Genomic DNA, 17,555 nt, shown 5'->3' with positions numbered 1-17,555 from the left:
TGCTGAATTGCTTTTGCTTTGGGGAAAAGAGAAGCAGAAATTAGAATCATAGAACCATAGAATATCCTGAGTTGGAAGGGACCCACAAGGATCATCGAGTCCAGCTCCTGGCCCTGCACAGGACACCCCAAGAGTCACACCAGGTGCCTAAAATGCTACACAAGTTGGGTGAGTGGGTAACAGAGCAGGTCTCAATCCTTGGACAGGAAATTCTGTGAGTCATTTAGCACAAGGAGAAGCAAACCCTTATCTGCTGTTAGATAGCAAGGAGCTAACTAGAAAGAGAGAGAGAGTTACAGCATTTGTGCATTGTGGTGTGTCAGGATTTCCAGAAGTGCAAGACTAGAATGAAAAGAAGTAAAGACATTGAAGGAATGAGTTGTTAGGTTGACCAGTTCATTAAGGCAGCAGAAACTCTCAGGGACAGAAAGAAAATACACCAGGAAAACAAATATATTAAAACAAGTATTTTAGTAACAGTGATGTTAGTTTAGATTTAAAAAATACAGTCTGAACTTTGAAGGTGAAACGTTCTGAATACAGTAGTATTTTGAATAAGCAAAGAAAACAATACTGCATTTTGACTTTTTTGCTTCTGTCAGTGGGAACCCACTCGTGGGTGACATAGAAACATTCATTCAGCACACATGAAGAGATGCATCTGTATTAGTATGGACTGGAGAAACCTCCTGGACCTTTTATCAATCACCAAAACAAAGGCCAGTGACTTAGAGACAGGAAAGTTTGCTAACAAAACCTGTAATTTAATGAACTTCTAAGATAAGTATGGCTAAAAATCTGAACAAAGGGTGATTACAACAAACTTCCTGAATCTTAGCTACTAACCCAGCTATTATTTGGAGATTATAATCTACAAGTAAACTTCCAGGCCCATAAATTAGGGGCATTTGTCAGACTGTACAAGAACTCTAGGTGAAAGTAATTGCTATGGAGTTCCTCATTAGTAGTTGTAAAATTATGACTATATAAAACTGGAAGAAAAAACTTCTCTAAGTGATTTCAGATAACGAAAGCTATTGAGCAAAGTTGTTTAGATATTGTAGCAAGGTCTTGGTTAAGAGAATTTCTTAGGGAATGTAGAGTGCAATCCAAAATATAGATTCAAAGTTTTGGAGGAGCCCTAATGCTTCACACATTTTGTGTTCTCTCTTGGTAACTTAGCCTAATACAGGAAGATTTCAAGCTTGTGCTTGAATAGGATGAGTTACTCAGAAAGAATAAATACTATTTTAAATTGTCATATCTAAATCTTGCAGTAAATTCTGATAATCCTAATTTTACAGACCACTGGCTCTTGTAACTGAGAGCTCTGTAGGTGTGATACCTGTTTTGGTGATTGTGGGATGATACTGGAATAGGCTGTCAGGTTTACTTCACAGAATCACAAAATCAATTGGGTTGGAAAAGACCTCCAAAACCGTTGAGTCCGACCTGTGACTGATCACCACCTTGTCAACCAGACCACGGCACTGAGTGCCTCATCCAGGCTTTCCTTAAATACCCACAGGCATGGTCACTCCACCAGCTTCCTGGGCAGCCCATTCCAATGTCTAATCACCCTTTCTGTGAAGAAATTCCTACCAATGTCCAATCTAAACCTCCCCTGCTGCTGCTTGAGGCCACGTCCTCTCATCCTGTCGCTGGTTGTCTGGGAGCAGAGCCCGACCCCCACCTGGCTACACTCTCCTGTCAGGGAGTTGTAGAGAGTGAGAAGGTCACCCTGAGCCTCCTTTCTCCAGGATGAGCAATCCCAGCTCCTTCAGCTGCTCCTCATGGAACTTGTGCTTCAGACCCTTTTCCAGCTCGGTTGCAGTTCAAACTTTGGACATGCTCCAATGGCCCAATGTCTTTCACCTGTGAAATTATCACATCCATCTGTCAATACGGGTGGATTGGGCTGTTATTAAAACCCTTTGGTACCAAACCGCTGAAGCTCTGCTTTTCACCTGGTACTGCTGTACCAACAACATCACAGAAAGCTCAAAGCCCCTGAGGCCTGCGTGAGCGAGTGAGGGGTGGGGAGTTCCGCGAGCTCGGGCAGGGCTGAGGTGTGGCGGTGAGGGGCCGTGCCCGCCCCTCGCGCCGCGCGGAGCACTCCGGGAGCGCGGTCTTTCGCCGCGGCGGCTGCCCGCCCTCAGCCTGATCCCGCCGCGGCGGCCACCGCTCCCCGCCGATCCCGCCGATCCGGTTCCCCTCGCCTGGGGAAGGGCGCGGGGGGCGCTCGGTGAGGGCGGTACCGCCGTGTCCCCCCGGGCGGGGAGGGACGGCCCGTCCGCAGCGCGCGTCACGTGACGGCGGCGACAGCAGCGGTGACAGCGCTGGGACCGCGGCCGGGCCGCCACCGCCATGGGCAGTGAGTGCGGACAGAGCCGGGAGGGAGCGGGCCGGGACCCGGCGTGGGGGACAGCGGTCCCGGGCAGCGCGGGGAGGACGTGGGCGGTGGCCCGTGGCCGGTGAGGGGGCGCCGTGTCTCGGGTGCCGCCGCAGGCAGGGCCGGGGTTGCTGAGCGCTCGCTCCCCGCACAGGGTCGGTGCTGCCCGGGCAAAGCGTGAGGCCGGACACTGCTTCGTGGTGGGGTGTCCTCTTCCACTCCAGCCCTACTATGTATATATACACACTATATACACTATATATATAGTATATATACCCTTTATGCACATATATGTGTGTATAAGTGTCTAAAGGGAGGGTATCAAGAGGATGGACCAGCCTCTTCTCCGTGGTGCCACCCAATAGGACAAGAGGCAGCGGGCAGAAACTGATGCACAAGAAGTTCCACCTGAACATGAGGAAGAACTTCTTCTTGTGCAGTGACCAAGCACTGAAACTGATTGTCCAGAGAGGGTGTGGAGTCTCTGTCACTGGAGATATTCCAGAACTGTCTGGACACACAACCCATGTGCTCTGGGATGGCCCTGCATGAGCAGGGAGGTTGGATCAGATGAGCCACTGTGGTCCCTTCCAACCTGACCCATTCCATGATGCTCTGACATCTTGTTCATGTCAGAGCTGTGCCATGCTCCGTGGAGCGAGGTGCACCTTCCAACGAGCCGTCTGAGGCCTTGGGATAAATAGAGGAGATGTATGTCACATCAGAGTGTAAATATAAACATGGCACTACAACCAGAATGTTACTTACAGTGTAATAAATGCATTCTACAGTGTAATAAATGCATTCTCTTTGAAAAGGAACCGATGGTGGTTTTTTATGTCTGTCCCAGTGTGTCAGGGCTGAGAATAATGTTCAAGTTTTGGAGGGCAAATTCCTCACCAAGCACAAATGCTTTGATTTTTTTTTTTTTTTTTTTAAACTGGTTTAATTTTTTTCCCAGAAAAACTGCTCACAGTGTTGAGCTTTTCTGTGTTTTTAAAGGGGAAACTGTGAAGAGAGATATATTAAAAGCTAAAATAAAATCCCCTGAAGTTCCAATCAGAATAAGTGATCCACTGATTTAAATTACAATTTATTAACATATCTTAATAACGGAATTATTTTTTCAGCTAAATACTTCAGTAAACACAAGATTGTAATCTCTACATGGGTACCTTTTGATGTCAGTATCGTTCTGTGTTTAACTAGCACAGACTGATACTAGGTCATTTATTTTTAGATGGAATACAATTCAGTTCACTTCTGGTGATACATACAGTACCACTTCTCTAAAACCATTCCAGCTGTGATAAAAAGAATGGGCCAAATCTGGTTAGAACGAGAATTCTATTTCACATTTTTGCCCTGTTTTCAGCTGTTTTAAGAAGAGGGTATTAGTTTTCAGACAGTTTTGGAAGCTAAACTAAGTTCTGTGAAGTTTTATAAATTCATAAATGTTCATTAATATATTTTTCTGTCTTCTTTTGTGTTTCTGTGTTTGTTTTTCTGGAACAGTAAAATTTTTAGAAGTTATTAAGCCATTCTGTGCAGTGTTACCTGAAATCCAGAAACCGGAAAGAAAAGTGAGTGCCACATTATGTTCTTACATTTATTAGTTCACAGAGGAGGGAATATTGTGATATTCTAGTCCAGGCTCCAACATAGATACTGACAGTGGGCCCTAAAGTAGAACATATTCTTTGGAGCAGGGGGAACCCATGTTAAGGTAAAACATTACTGTGATGATGAATTCTGGTAAGTCGTTCCCTTTAGTAATTATGCTAACTCATTTTTTTAAAATCTCAATTCTAGATTAAGTTTATTTAGTTTCAGCTCAGTGTGATGTATTTTAATATACTAGAACAGAGTTTTCAAGCTTTGTTTTTCTGTGGATCCTACTGTTGGCTTTGAGCTGGCTTGTATATTACTTGGAAAAGAATTTTTCTTTAGATCAGGAAACACAAATTTAATTCTTCCCACAAAGTATTTCCTACACCCATAGCTATGATTCACCTTGCTGAAGTGGGAAAGTGATCTGTGGTACAGTTCAGGTAATTGCTCCCTGTTCACCTACTGGATGTAATGTTTCTTTTTGATCTGAAATCAATGAACTCAGATCACTTACAGCTGATCTCTCAAGTCCTCTAGCCCTTGAAACTCCTTCCATTTCTTGGCACATTTTCTAGATTAAAAATAGGTAATTTCTACAGATCAGGAAGAGAACTGCCTTGTCCAAAAAAAAATGGTGTTTGGTTGGCCTTTTTTTACTTTCAAAACTCAAGCAAGCACATATTGCTCAGGTGACAAACAATCTAATTAGAGTAACAAATTGACTTAATATTGTCATGAAATTCCTTAAGAGCTAAATGTTGTTTTTTTATGTTCTTAAAAGGAAATGCTTAACTGGGAGCATGACACCATCCCAGAGGATCCCCCTTGGTTAATGAGAGGTTTCCAAAAGCTAGGACTGGGTTCAGAAGTGTTTGTGCCAGTGACCACAGCTGAGCCTGCTGGATTAAATGGAGAAGATGCAGTAAAAACTGATGATTATGGCCCTCTGGAACTGATTTTTTTAAGACTGGGATTTTCCCCCTGGCTCTTTGATCCATCTGTCTTACTTAGTTGCTTTCCAGCATCTTTCAGCCTTGGGATGGATTTCTAAACAAATTATTTAGGTCAGACAAAGGCATTTTCAGAGCAGGAATCTCCAGAGCCAGACCTGCATGCTGAGGCTTGGATGCACTAGCTCTGGGTGGCAGGGGCCCATCTTTGCTTCTGCAGTGGGGAACCTTGGTGCAATCTTTTGGTGCTGATTTATGGCATATCGTGATTAGCTGGTTACAGCCATCCCATTTTTGTCTCGTGAGATGAGTGAGAAGAGAAAGCTGACACAAACCTACAGATACTGATGTTTCTCTAAAACTCACTGGCAGATGCTGTTTGCCAGAGAGGAAGAGGGGCTTGATCTGTCCTTGTTGTCTATCAGCAGATGAAGGATGCTCAGAGAGGTGCCAAGATTCCTGTCCTGTCTATTTGGGTCACTTTGTCTTTACTGCTATTTAGGTTGCTGTCTAGACAATGGCTGCCAATTGCCAGCTTTGTACAAATTTAAAGTGAAAATATAATTTGGAACATCTTTCCTAGGCTGAAGAGCCCTGAGACCATTTTCAGTCATGTTCCTTGTTTCTGTGTAGTTTGTAAAGTGATTTAGGTCATTCCATGTAACTCCAATTCTCTATAATTTATTGTTTTCTTGCAAGCTGTCACAGGCAGATATGACCAGTAATGGTTTTAGTGGATTGGTTTAGGGCCAGAACAAGAAATTTAGATAACCAAATAGAAAAAGAGATTAATTTTCATTAAACATGTATTGATTGTTAAGTGAAGATGATGTTTTGATTCAGTTGGGCTCTCACTGAATCATTTTGCCATTATTGTTATGAGGGAAGTGGTTTCTTCTGTCTCTAGGGAGTGTTGCTTTTGTGTTTTGGCCAACTTGATTAGCAAAAGTGATTGCTACTTTTGTAGTTAGTAGAATGGGCTCCTATTTCCCTCATGCACAGATTTTCTAAGAAGAACACACTGTTCAGAGCACTAAGATGATAATGCTCAAGTCCCTTCATTTTCACATGATTTAAGGAAAATGTCAAAGGAAGAAAATGTCCAATTGAATCAGATCAGATGGTGAAATTTACTGTCCCTGTGCTTGTTAGCATTTGTGGCTAGAATATTTTGGTACCACTCTGTATTTTGCCATTCCTGACATACGGATTTGGATGACTCCTTTTTCTTTTTTGTCTTCTTTACTCATAGAGACTGTTTTCCTTGTGAACAACTGTGATTTGGGTGATGCAGAATTCCTCTAATGCTCTTACTCACCACAGTTACAGGGAGAACCAGAGCAGTTTTAGACTTTCACTGATGCCTCTGAAGCCAATGTTAACTGTGAGGCTGTAGAGATAAGTTGGTTAAGCATTTTTGGTTTTAGAAGGCTATGCTTAAAATCTGAATTGTGGAGTTCAGACTTGGTAAAGTGGGTCATCACTGCATAGTCTAACACAACGTTTTGTTTGGATTTATTTCCTGCTGTCACTATTTTTCTTTTTATAACTCTGTGCTGTAAGTATTTTTAGCATCTGTCCTCTTTTAAGAGTGAGGCAGTAGCAGGAAATAAATTAAATTACTTGGATTATTTTGCTTCTAAGTGCATGGTTTCACTTATAAAGATGTAGACTACATTCTGGGTTTCCTTTTGCTTGAGGACCTGTGCTGCTGCTGCATTGGTTTGTAGTTGCTCATTTGTGGGTGTTCAGTACCAATTAAACCAGGCACTAATCCTTTTTCTTATTACTTCTCCACAGGCAGATTCAGTGGTTGGAGGCAGAGAGCTCCAACCATTTCTGCTGTATCTCTCATATGTGTTAGTTCATGTCATGTTTTAGTAGCTGCTCTACACTTGTCTGCGGTGAACACACTTAACCCTCAGGTTTACAGTCCCTGGAGGAGAGGTGGGAACTTGAACATAACCCTGCATCTCAGCTCTCTCTGCTCTCTTCAAGTGCATTTCTTTCTGTCTCATGCTTTGAGGAATCCTCTGGCTCAAACTTAAATCTTGTGATTCCTCTCTTCTTGTACCTGGCACTAATTACAGGTGCCTCAAATGTTGTGACCCTGAGATTCTCTTCAATTAAATAATGACTAGTGATCATTGGTCTGGCATTCTTTTTAAAGTAATAGATAACCTACATCAATAAAAATATTTTGGAGGAAAACAAAGAATCTTTAAAAATCATTTTGTGATCTATGTCCATGAACATAATGATGAATTTAAAACTTCCTCTATGTTCCTTTGAAGAACTTAATTCTAAATATTCTGAATTGCTGTCAAAAACTCATGGTTCTTCTCGTTTTTATCACTTCTCTTCACAACAGTTCAGTTCCTCTAAAAACTTTATAGTGCTTTAGTTTAGTAACCCAGCTTTACACAACTTCTGTTGAAGCCTAGAGTACTAAGCACTGAAGATAAGTTTTTTGCATTAATCTTTCATATTTGCTCTGGTAAGTCCATGATTTTAGCCATGCTGTTGCTCTTCTGTAAATACCCACTGTATTCGAATACTGTAGATAAAATATAGTCTAGTGGCTGAATGTCTGCCAGTCCCACATAAGTTACCTTTGTCTCTCTCTCTCAAATCTGAAATCATATTAAAAGTAAGTTCCAATGAGGAGTGATGCTCTCTGGTTTGATATCTTTGCATTGAATTCTGAATGGTAACAGCATTTAGTACTGTTGTGAGAGTGCAGTGGAAGTTCTGTATACAGTGAACACATCCATATCTCTGCTCTGTCCTGTAGATCCAGTTCAGAGAGAAGGTACTATGGACAGCCATCACACTCTTCATTTTCTTAGTGTGCTGCCAGGTAGGTATTGATGTTGTCTGTGTCAGAAAATGTGTGTTCTGTACGTAAGAAGTATACTGAAAGCATGAGTGTCTCATATTGACCTACCAGTTTCAGGTTTTATTTTTATGTTAAAGTATGTAAAGTTCAGTTCAGAAAACCTGGTTCTCTGAAATCTCTATAATCTCTTGATTGTTGATCATAGATGTTTTTAGAAACTAATGCTTTTTATTTAGTCAGAAATGCATAACTTTTTTTCTTGTTACAAAGGTCCTGTCAAATGATGATAATGGCTGCAGGGTAAACAGCCAAGATAATTATTTATTGAGCAGCATAAACAAACTGAGCAATTCAATGCATTGTTTACCCTCTGTTCATAGCTACATTTAAATTTTAGCACTCACAAGTGTGAAAACTGAATCAAAGTGACTTTTGACCAAATTCCTCTTCAACAAGTTGATGGATTGTAAAGATTGGAGGAAAATGTTTCTGTGAAGTGTTTAAGTTGACATTTAGAACTTGTTTTTTGTGAATATCCTGGTAAAGTTGTTAGTTAAAACCCCTCCAAAATGCCTGTCTTTGTAAATATTTATGTAATCCTTATTACTCATAGTTGTAGATGTTCCTAGAACCTGTGCTTGGGATGTAAACAGTGGAGGGTTTTTTCGTTTTTCTTTAAAGAATACCTGGATACTGAAGAAAATGAGAATCCATTTATTACTTGATATACATTTTTTAGAACTTGTAGACCTCTTGCAAGATTTAAAACTAACTGTACATTTGAGAATCAGGGTTTTTAGCTTATGTTTATTAATACAGCCATTGCAGACTGCAGGGCAATAGTTTAATAGTTTTGATTTCAGCTCCGAAGGACTGTTTAAAGGCTAAAACCCAGCTCTTGTACCTACCTTTTTTTTGAAAGGAGAAAGTGGGAATGATACTAGAGCTAGAAAGTAATGTCGTTTATCTGTGTTTACTAGCAGCTGGATGTATGCATAATTAGAATATTGAATCTATATGAGAGATTATAGTAGTTGTATAAGGAAAACAGATGGTGCAGACTAGAGTTTTCAGAAATTGATCTCGAAGATTGCCTGGATTCCTACTCTCTTGTTTTGGTGATTGGGAAGCTCTTTTTATTGAAGAGCTCTAAATCCCTCAATATTGACATACAGGATATTGGAAGTTTTTTATGAACTTGTCTAGCATTGACAGTTTTGTGTGGGATTTTTCAAAACGTATTTCTGTCTCTAGAATTTCAATATTTAAACTTCTTCTTTCTAGGGGTTTCTGTTTTTTCCTGTAGAAGGGTCTTAGTTTAGTCCTCTGAGTTATGCCCCTGTTGGAGGATTGAAAGAGATGGTACCTCTAGTTTAATTAAAAAAAAAATTTAAACAGTGTAACAGTTGAACCATTACATGCTAAGATTTTTGTATTAATGAATGCTAATTGTGTGTATCTGTTTAACGTTGTTGTGCTCTTTGACAGATCCCTTTGTTTGGAATCATGTCATCAGATTCTGCAGACCCCTTCTATTGGATGCGAGTCATTCTTGCATCAAACAGAGGTTGGTACTTACTCCTTCCTCTGCTTCCTATCGGGATAAACAGACCAGGAGAAAAACAGTTGGCTGTTAAATTCCACACAACCCAGACATCAGGCTGGAAGACTTCGTAAAGTTCTTAGCACTGATGTAATTAAAATCGGTACTTGAGGCATGTTTCGTCTTAAGAACAGGATTTCTTTGAGATGCCGATGAGATTAATATTTATTGACAAGTTTTGGGATGATTGCATTCAGGATTTTAGAGCAGTCTAACTAATATATGGAACAGGGAATCTTCTGGCTTTCCATTTCAGAACTGCACTAATGTGCAGTATGAGGGTGTTGATTAGGAAATCCCTCACCTGTGCAAGTCAGTTACACTTCATAATAGTTTGGCAGTGTTATGGGTGAGTAATTTTCTAGGTGGAAAAGCTAAAAGCAGAGATGATTAGGCATAAAGTTTAGCAAAACCAAACTAACTTATTTTAGAAGAGTAAAGTGGAACGCAACCAGATGTATAAGAAAATTCAAGCTAATGCTAGAAGTCTGAAACTTAAGATGGATGACCAGTCATGCGTGACTCTAAATGAGGACACTGATCTCATCTGGAGCTTGGAAAATTGGCTGGAAGTAAGAAAATCACTGGAACCCTCTAATGTGAAGGTACTCCTTACTTAGGAGTAGCAGATTTTGTCACACGAGTGAGGATAGTAAGGTAAAGAAGTTCTCTGCTTCAAACTCTACTTCAGAATTTGCAGAATTTGGTGCGTCCCTAGCAGTGTATGATACTAAATATGCTGCCCACTACCCAGACAGAATGGTAACAGTGGCCAAGAAAAGGCTAGGGAGACAGCAGTAAAAAGCAGGAGTGGGAAAGTGAATTTTCACTTAAGTCAACTGACTAGAAGTCATTGGAGGATGTGAGGTGAATGCTGAAGTTTTTGACATCCTAATTTTCTAGCTGCTGGAGGAATAGAGATTTCCATGAGAGGTGATGTAATATTTAACATGTAAACTCCAGGATACAAGTATGAAAGAACGAAATTATAATAATTATTTTAATGCTTTCCCTCTTTGAATTGCATACATTTGGAAGTTGATACCTCAGTGACACTGTGCCAGTGAGTTGTCAGAGTAAGAACATTTTAATGACAGTCTTTGTTTTGTTAAGAACTAATTTAATCCTAAACTAGAGTCAGTGATTCCAAGGGCAATGTTCTCAGAAACTGTGGATCTGCAAAACTAAACTTTTGGAAAATGTGACATTGAAACACTGACAGAATAAACAACCAGGGACAAGATGCTGTCCAGTGAAAGGTTCCTTGAGGATATGCCAAAAAAAGCTGAGTTCAGCGTGCATTGGCCTTCAGTGTTAGTGTGGTTCCACAAAAATATTTGTAATTAAAAGCTATATGGGTTTTCCATGCTGCCTTCAAAATTACAGATTTTAACACAGCAGCCTTTTGTGAGGCCATAACTGTCTTTGTCATACCTGTACAGGAATATACATATTGGAAGCATTATTAAAAGTAAACTTTATAGGTCAAAAACCTTTCAAGAGACCTAATGCTTTAGGAGAGGTGCTTGAATGGCAATTGTATTAATTTTTCTTCTTTTTTAGGTACTTTGATGGAATTGGGTATCTCACCCATTGTGACATCAGGTTTGATCATGCAGCTGCTGGCAGGAGCAAAGATCATTGAAGTTGGTGATACTCCGAAAGACAGAGCCTTGTTCAATGGAGCTCAGAAATGTAAGAAGTGTTCCAATTAAAATTACTGAGTGTATTTTTATTCTTGGGAAAGCAGCCTGCCTAAGTGGTACTAGATATGAGATTTCTTTGGTAGGTGACTTCAGATTTTTTTAAAGGATTTGCTTTCTCTCTTGTTTTAGTATTTGGGATGATTATTACCATTGGGCAAGCCATTGTGTATGTTATGACTGGAATGTATGGAGATCCTGCTGAAATGGGTGCTGGAATTTGTCTTCTTATTATAATTCAGGTTTGTAATGAGCTATTTTGTGTGTAACTGAGACTGGTTAGATACAGTATAGCTGGAAGGAAAAATCTTCCTATGTCTGGGTGACTTCAATTTATTTATTTTTAATGCTGTAAAACATCATCATTTTATCTGTCTATATATGAGAAATTCTAAATGTTCCATAAAGGAGGAGAGTGGTGGGGTAGTTAGTATCAAAAGTATTTCAGGTAGGAGTGGCTGCTTAATTGAAAATACAGGAATTGGTGGACTTAGGAAACAGTGGCTGCTGTTCAACGCTGTGGAGGAATTCTCACTAAATGGCACAGCTGCAGCTTTGAGACATTCTCCTGTAGAACAAAGCAGTAAATGCACAAACTTAAACATTGTTTTAGAAAAAAAGTTATTACTGAGTAATCTGTTTGTTGTGTCTGCCTTGAAAAAAGGCACAGAGCTCATTGCCAGGTGAGATGTACAGGCCTTGGTATGTGAGAGGGCAGAAACACTGCATGAATGACATTTAGATGAAACACTTACTGATCATTCTCCAACATGATGAAAATACTGAAGCAGGGAATTAATACACAGCTCTTGACTTGATTTATTCTTGTTTCTGCTCAGTTTTGTTTCTTTTCTCACAGCTGTTTGTGGCTGGTTTGATTGTGTTGCTGCTAGATGAGTTGCTACAGAAAGGTTATGGATTGGGGTCTGGTATTTCCCTGTTTATTGCTACCAATATCTGTGAAACCATTGTCTGGAAAGCTTTCAGTCCCACTACCATCAACACTGGCAGAGGTATGTGTGCAGTTACAGTCAGTCACAACATGTTTCAGTGGGTGTATACTACACACTAACTATCAGAAGTTTATTGGATGGCATTTAAAAAAAAAGTTTTAGTGTGATGATTGGCTTCTGAAGTCAGTTGTCCAATTAACATTGAAGATAAAAATGTCTGATTTACATGGAGATTGGTACAAGTTTGCCTTGGCTGATTTGAAGTGCAGCAGTTAAAATGGGACTTGAAGTCCTTTGAATGAAAATTTTTGGATTTCCAAACTGAAATAGTCTTGTTTTATCATCACTTAGTCCATGGAAATAGAGAAGACAGGAAATACTGTACATTCAGAGGAGTTGTTTGTGATCCAGCTGTTGTTTGTGGCTATAGGATACTTTTGTAGTTGGTGCCTCTGAGTTACTGTAAGCTGGTTTGATTCTTCAGAGACTGCAATCTCTTCATTCCTCAGCCGGTCTTCGACAACATTTGGTTGTTCTGAGACCCCTGAAATACCACTTTAAGATACAGCATCAAGGAATTAAGTAGTTTACTGCATTCATTTGAAATCCTGAGCCATGTTTTTAGTTTGCTTTCATTTGAACCTAATTCTTAGTAGTTCTGTTGCATTTTTATTACTGTTCTTCTAAAAGTTGTTTTTCACCTTGTTTATTATTTCTTCCTTCCAAACATCCTCCTGCTCCCAGAAAAGGAAAGAAGGGAGCATTCTTCCATGTGTGTGACTTTGATGGGGTTTTTTGGCTTTTCTAACCAGGAATAATGTTTTTTTAGATCATTCTACATTCCATAAGCTAAAAAAGAGTTCTGTATTGTGACATATTTGTTATAACAGGATCCATGTCCTATCGTATCAAATTTTCTGTTTGTCATACTTAAAATTTCCAAAAGAAAGGTACTTCTTTTTAAATGTTTTTAATTTGGAGATTAACCTTTCTTTCACTTTTTTGCTTCATGCAGGGACAGAGTTTGAGGGTGCTGTGATTGCATTATTCCATCTCCTGGCCACACGAACTGACAAAGTCCGGGCTTTGCGGGAGGCTTTTTACCGACAGAATCTGCCCAATCTCATGAACCTGATTGCTACAGTGTTTGTGTTTGCTGTAGTCATCTATTTCCAGGTAAAACTCCTCACAGCAGCTCTGCAGAGGTAGAAGTGCACATGGATCCTGGACACTGCAGTCATTGGGAAAAGATGGGAAGGTTTAAGCCAGAGTAACTGAAGTATCTTAGCTTTGAGTAACAAACTCTTTTTATTTCAGTGTTGTTATTTCAGTAACAATTATCTCTGTGACTGTAAAGCTGTTAGATTTTACAGTCAGGCCTACTTGCACTCAGCGTGTAATCTCACATTCCATTAAATGCCATACATATTATGAGAATATTTTTAATAAAATGGATGCTGGTACTGCAATGGTTGCATCACACCAATAATATTCTTAATATTCATCATTGACTTCAAAGAATACTTTTGGACAGAGCTGGAGAACTTTGCTTCTTTGAGGTGTGTATGACAGATTTGTTCTAGAAGACTGCATAGCTTACCAGTTTTTCCCTAATTTTCTTGAAACATTTAATTAGTGTTTCTTTCTAAATCTTAAGTATCTACTAAAATGGACACTAAAGGAGGATTCATATGAAGATATTTTGGGGGGGGCTAAAATGTGATTTTGAAATTTTTTTTTAAGTTGTTGAGTTTGAATGCTGGCAATCAAAAAAAAAAAAAAGAAATACCAGGTTTTCAAGTTCATGTGGTTTTTCTTGGGTGTACTCACACGGGATCCTGCCCCAGAAAACTGGGCTTACTACACAAGAGCCTGCTGGTAACTGGCTACTTGAGTTAGAAGCCATTACAGGCTTTTATCAACCCCTGTTCTATAAAATGTATTTTACAGGAGTACCAGTTAGCAGATGAGAAACCATGTTTACGTGAAAAGAATGTAATACAACCAACCAGTAACACTTTGAAGTCCGTAAAATTTGTAATCCAGGCTGTAGCAGAAAGCCTTTGGGCTCTACTATCTCAGACCTTGCACTCCATGTTTATCTAGCAAGAACTGCATGGTCAGGAATAGCTTTGGGGCATAGTGGGAATTCCTTGTGTCTCGGAAGTTAACCCTGGTGCATTTGTGTTCTTTGCCACAGGGATTCCGAGTGGATTTACCCATCAAGTCTGCACGATACCGTGGGCAGTACAGCAGCTATCCCATCAAGCTGTTCTATACCTCCAACATTCCCATCATTCTGCAGTCTGCCTTAGTGTCAAACCTCTACGTCATTTCCCAGATGTTGTCTGTTCGTTTTAGTGGCAACTTCTTGGTGAACTTACTGGGACAGTGGGCAGTAAGTATTTATCACATTTTAGCTGCATAAAATTATTTGCATTTTTACTTAGATGTGAAACCTTGGTATTTAACCAACTGGAATACTTACTTTTTAACATTTGTAGATAAAAACTTATAAACATTGAACAGGAATTCCTTTATAAATACAGGACAGGAATGTGGGATGTCTGTGAGAAAACTAACTGCCTTTTTCTTCCCCTCTCAGGATGTCAGTGGAGGTGGCCCTGCTCGCTCTTACCCCGTTGGTGGCCTGTGCTACTACTTGTCCCCTCCAGAATCCATGGGTGCAATATTTGAGGATCCTGTCCATGTAATAGTTTATATAATATTTATGTTGGGATCCTGTGCATTCTTCTCCAAGACTTGGATTGAGGTGTCTGGCTCATCAGCAAAAGATGTAGGTGTTCTACCTTAATTGTTTTCAAACAGTGCTTCTGGTTTAGAACTGACCAGCTACTGAGTGATGGTTGTTATCCCAGTAAACATCAAGTGACTGTGAAACAGTGCAGCAGTTTCATAAAATAATGTTTTCTGCAGGTTGCCAAGCAACTCAAAGAACAGCAAATGGTGATGAGAGGCCACAGGGATACTTCAATGGTTCATGAGCTTAACAGGTAAGGAAATGCTGACTTCCAGGTGGATGGTGAAGAGTGCTGGGGAAGCGTCAACCAGAGCAGAGATTCTCGGAAAAATCTGAAACCTGTTTCCACTGCAAAAGGAAAGATTGTTCCCATTCCGCTGTTGCCTTTTCCTAATTATGCAAAAGAAGTTATAGCAGCAGATTAGAGATTAACCTTTTCCTAATTATGCAAAAGAAGTTATAGCAGCAGATTAGAGATTAACCTATAGTGTCTTTTTTTAAGTGGTATAATGAGATAATTTGAATTGAATCTCTTCCATATTTGTAAAAGATAGATACCTTGATTTTTACGTTTTTCTTTCCTGTTTTTTCCTTTTTGCAGATACATCCCTACAGCAGCTGCATTTGGTGGTTTGTGCATCGGTGCCCTTTCAGTACTGGCTGACTTTCTAGGAGCCATTGGCTCTGGCACTGGCATTCTGCTTGCAGTCACTATTATTTATCAGTATTTTGAAATATTTGTAAGAGAACAGGCTGAAGTTGGAGGAGTAGGTGCATTATTTTTCTAGGTGTCCAAATATTTCATGGTTCGTGTGAAAGGGAAAGTATTTTGACAACATGCGTCATTTAGTCCAATAATGCTATTTTCTTTCTACTTGTTTTCAAGTGCTACATGTCCCATTACTGTAATGGGCATTGAGCGATGCCTGTGTGCAGCATTAGTACCAGCTGCCTTAAGAATAAAGTTTACATTATCTTGTTTAAGTATTATTATCTAGTGTTGCCTGTAATGCTGGAAACAATTCATCTACCTTGCTGTTCAGACACTACTACAGTGAGATGGTAAAATGTATCAGTTTGAGAGTGGTAAACGTCTTTGCACACAGCAGTAAAATGTTAAATTAATTTCCCTGTCCCTAATAGGAAAAACAAAAAACCTGAGTTCAGATTGCCACATGCCAGTATTCCTGACATTATTTGTATCTGTAATTTACATTAATTTTTTATACTTTTTTAACTCACATTTCCCCACCACTGAACTCAGCAGCCCTTATTCCTTTGCGGTGCCTCCACCCAGGCACCTTTCTCTGAGCTCTGAGGGTGGGCAAGCAAACACTTTGCCAGCGGCTGATACTCATCTCACCTGTGAACTGGTTCTGTGGTGGAGCTGCTGCAGCTGGGGCAGTCGGGTTCTTGCCCCAGGCCTCCTGTGGGGCAGCCTGGCAGCCGCTGTCAACGCTGGCAGGGCGGCCCAGCAGTTCTGTTCAACCATGTACTTGTGAAAACTGTGCCACTGAAACTTCATGTCCACTTTGCTTTTGTGAGTCTAAAGAACAAGGCCTGGTCCCTAAAGCAGTTCATAGGAGTTTTGGAAAAGGGGGAACGGGGAGTTCCTGCTGAAAATTTGTCGCACTTTACAGCGGCGATGTAACAACTGTAAGCGTTAGACAATAAACTTATTTAATTAAACTCTCTCCTGTGTCTTATCTGTGCCAGATGCAATTCATGTGCGGTCTTTGATAATTTCTAACAAGCCTTGCTAGGGAGGTAGGTCTAGAAGGCTCCTTTTTTTCATCTTTATTTTTTTTTCTTTCTAGAATATAATTCTGATTAATTTTTAGCAGTCTCAATTGAAAAACAAATCTCAAGATTCCTCCCCTTAAAGTCATTGAGCTTTTCTACTCTGCTGTAACCAATTATTTTTTCCCTTTGATGTCACATTTCTTCTGTCTTCTCTGACACTTAACTTGAAAGTAACTTCATGTTGTTTGTGAAGGTAAGAAAATCTTAAGCAGTTTTCTGTTTCAGAAAGTCTCCCTAATTATGCATGCTCATCCTGCTCTATTTCAGAGGCAAGACTGATTTTGGCATGTGTTTATTAAAACTCTTGGATCCTGACCTTTCAGCAGTGGTGGCTGTTTACATAATTAGTAGCAGCCCACTGTGTGCAGATGCACTGAGGGTTTGTTTGGGATAAGATGGACCTAGAAGTGATTTGACCGAGTGAAGGTGCAGCCTGGGTACACAGATGTGTCCTTGGGAGAGGGAAAACTGCAAGGCTGTGCCCTCTTAGGGCACGTAAGTGACCTCGTACCTTCAGCAGGATCCCCTGGCTGGGCTTACACAGTTCTGGTTTGCACCAGTGGATGGTGTTGTCATAGTCATTATCTTAGGCCAAATAAAACAGTTGTCTCTTTCTGCATAGTTTAGTTAGGGCTGGGACAAGCAAACAGCATCTGCATGTCTAAATCATAACAGGAAGTTCTTAAAATTGCTGTTTCAAACACTGAAGCCAGAGCATGCACACAGTGTTTTGTGTTGCTGTGCCTGCTCCTGTCACAGAAAATTACTACTTCATAGGATATTCTATGACTCTATGATTTTTGAGTTGGGAGGGACCCACAAGATACTCACTGAGTCCAACTCCTGGCCCTGTGCAGGACACCCCAAGAGTCACACCATTCACCTGAGAGCATTGTCCAAACACCTCTTGAACTCTGTCAGGCTCAGTGATGCGACCACT

The 17,555-nt window shown here is 40.2% G+C and overlaps 1 protein-coding gene across 2 annotated transcripts; it reads left to right on the top strand.

The window, feature by feature from the left end:
• Positions 1-2,123: 2,123 nt before the first annotated feature.
• SEC61A2 (SEC61 translocon subunit alpha 2) lies at positions 2,124-16,501 on the top strand. 2 transcript variants are annotated; one of them, XM_048302730.1, is made up of 12 exons: positions 2,124-2,374; positions 3,908-3,975; positions 7,748-7,813; positions 9,281-9,359; positions 10,959-11,090; positions 11,231-11,340; positions 11,958-12,111; positions 13,067-13,227; positions 14,252-14,449; positions 14,657-14,848; positions 14,989-15,065; positions 15,414-16,501. In XM_048302730.1, the coding sequence occupies exons 1-12, from the start codon at positions 2,368-2,370 to the stop codon at positions 15,598-15,600; spliced, it is 1,431 nt and encodes a 476-aa protein (XP_048158687.1). In that variant the 5' UTR covers positions 2,124-2,367; the 3' UTR covers positions 15,601-16,501. The 2 variants fall into 2 exon arrangements, with proteins under 2 accessions (XP_048158687.1, XP_048158688.1); XM_048302731.1 differs by lacking the exon at positions 2,124-2,374 and adding an exon at positions 6,754-6,900 and having other exon boundaries at positions 3,953-3,975.
• The last annotated feature ends 1,054 nt before the right edge of the window (positions 16,502-17,555 follow it).

The sequence above is a fragment of the Corvus hawaiiensis genome, chromosome 4 (assembly GCF_020740725.1).
Source record: "Corvus hawaiiensis isolate bCorHaw1 chromosome 4, bCorHaw1.pri.cur, whole genome shotgun sequence".
Taxonomy (NCBI): Eukaryota; Metazoa; Chordata; class Aves; order Passeriformes; family Corvidae; genus Corvus; species Corvus hawaiiensis.
This window is presented reverse-complemented; position numbering and strand designations above follow the sequence as displayed.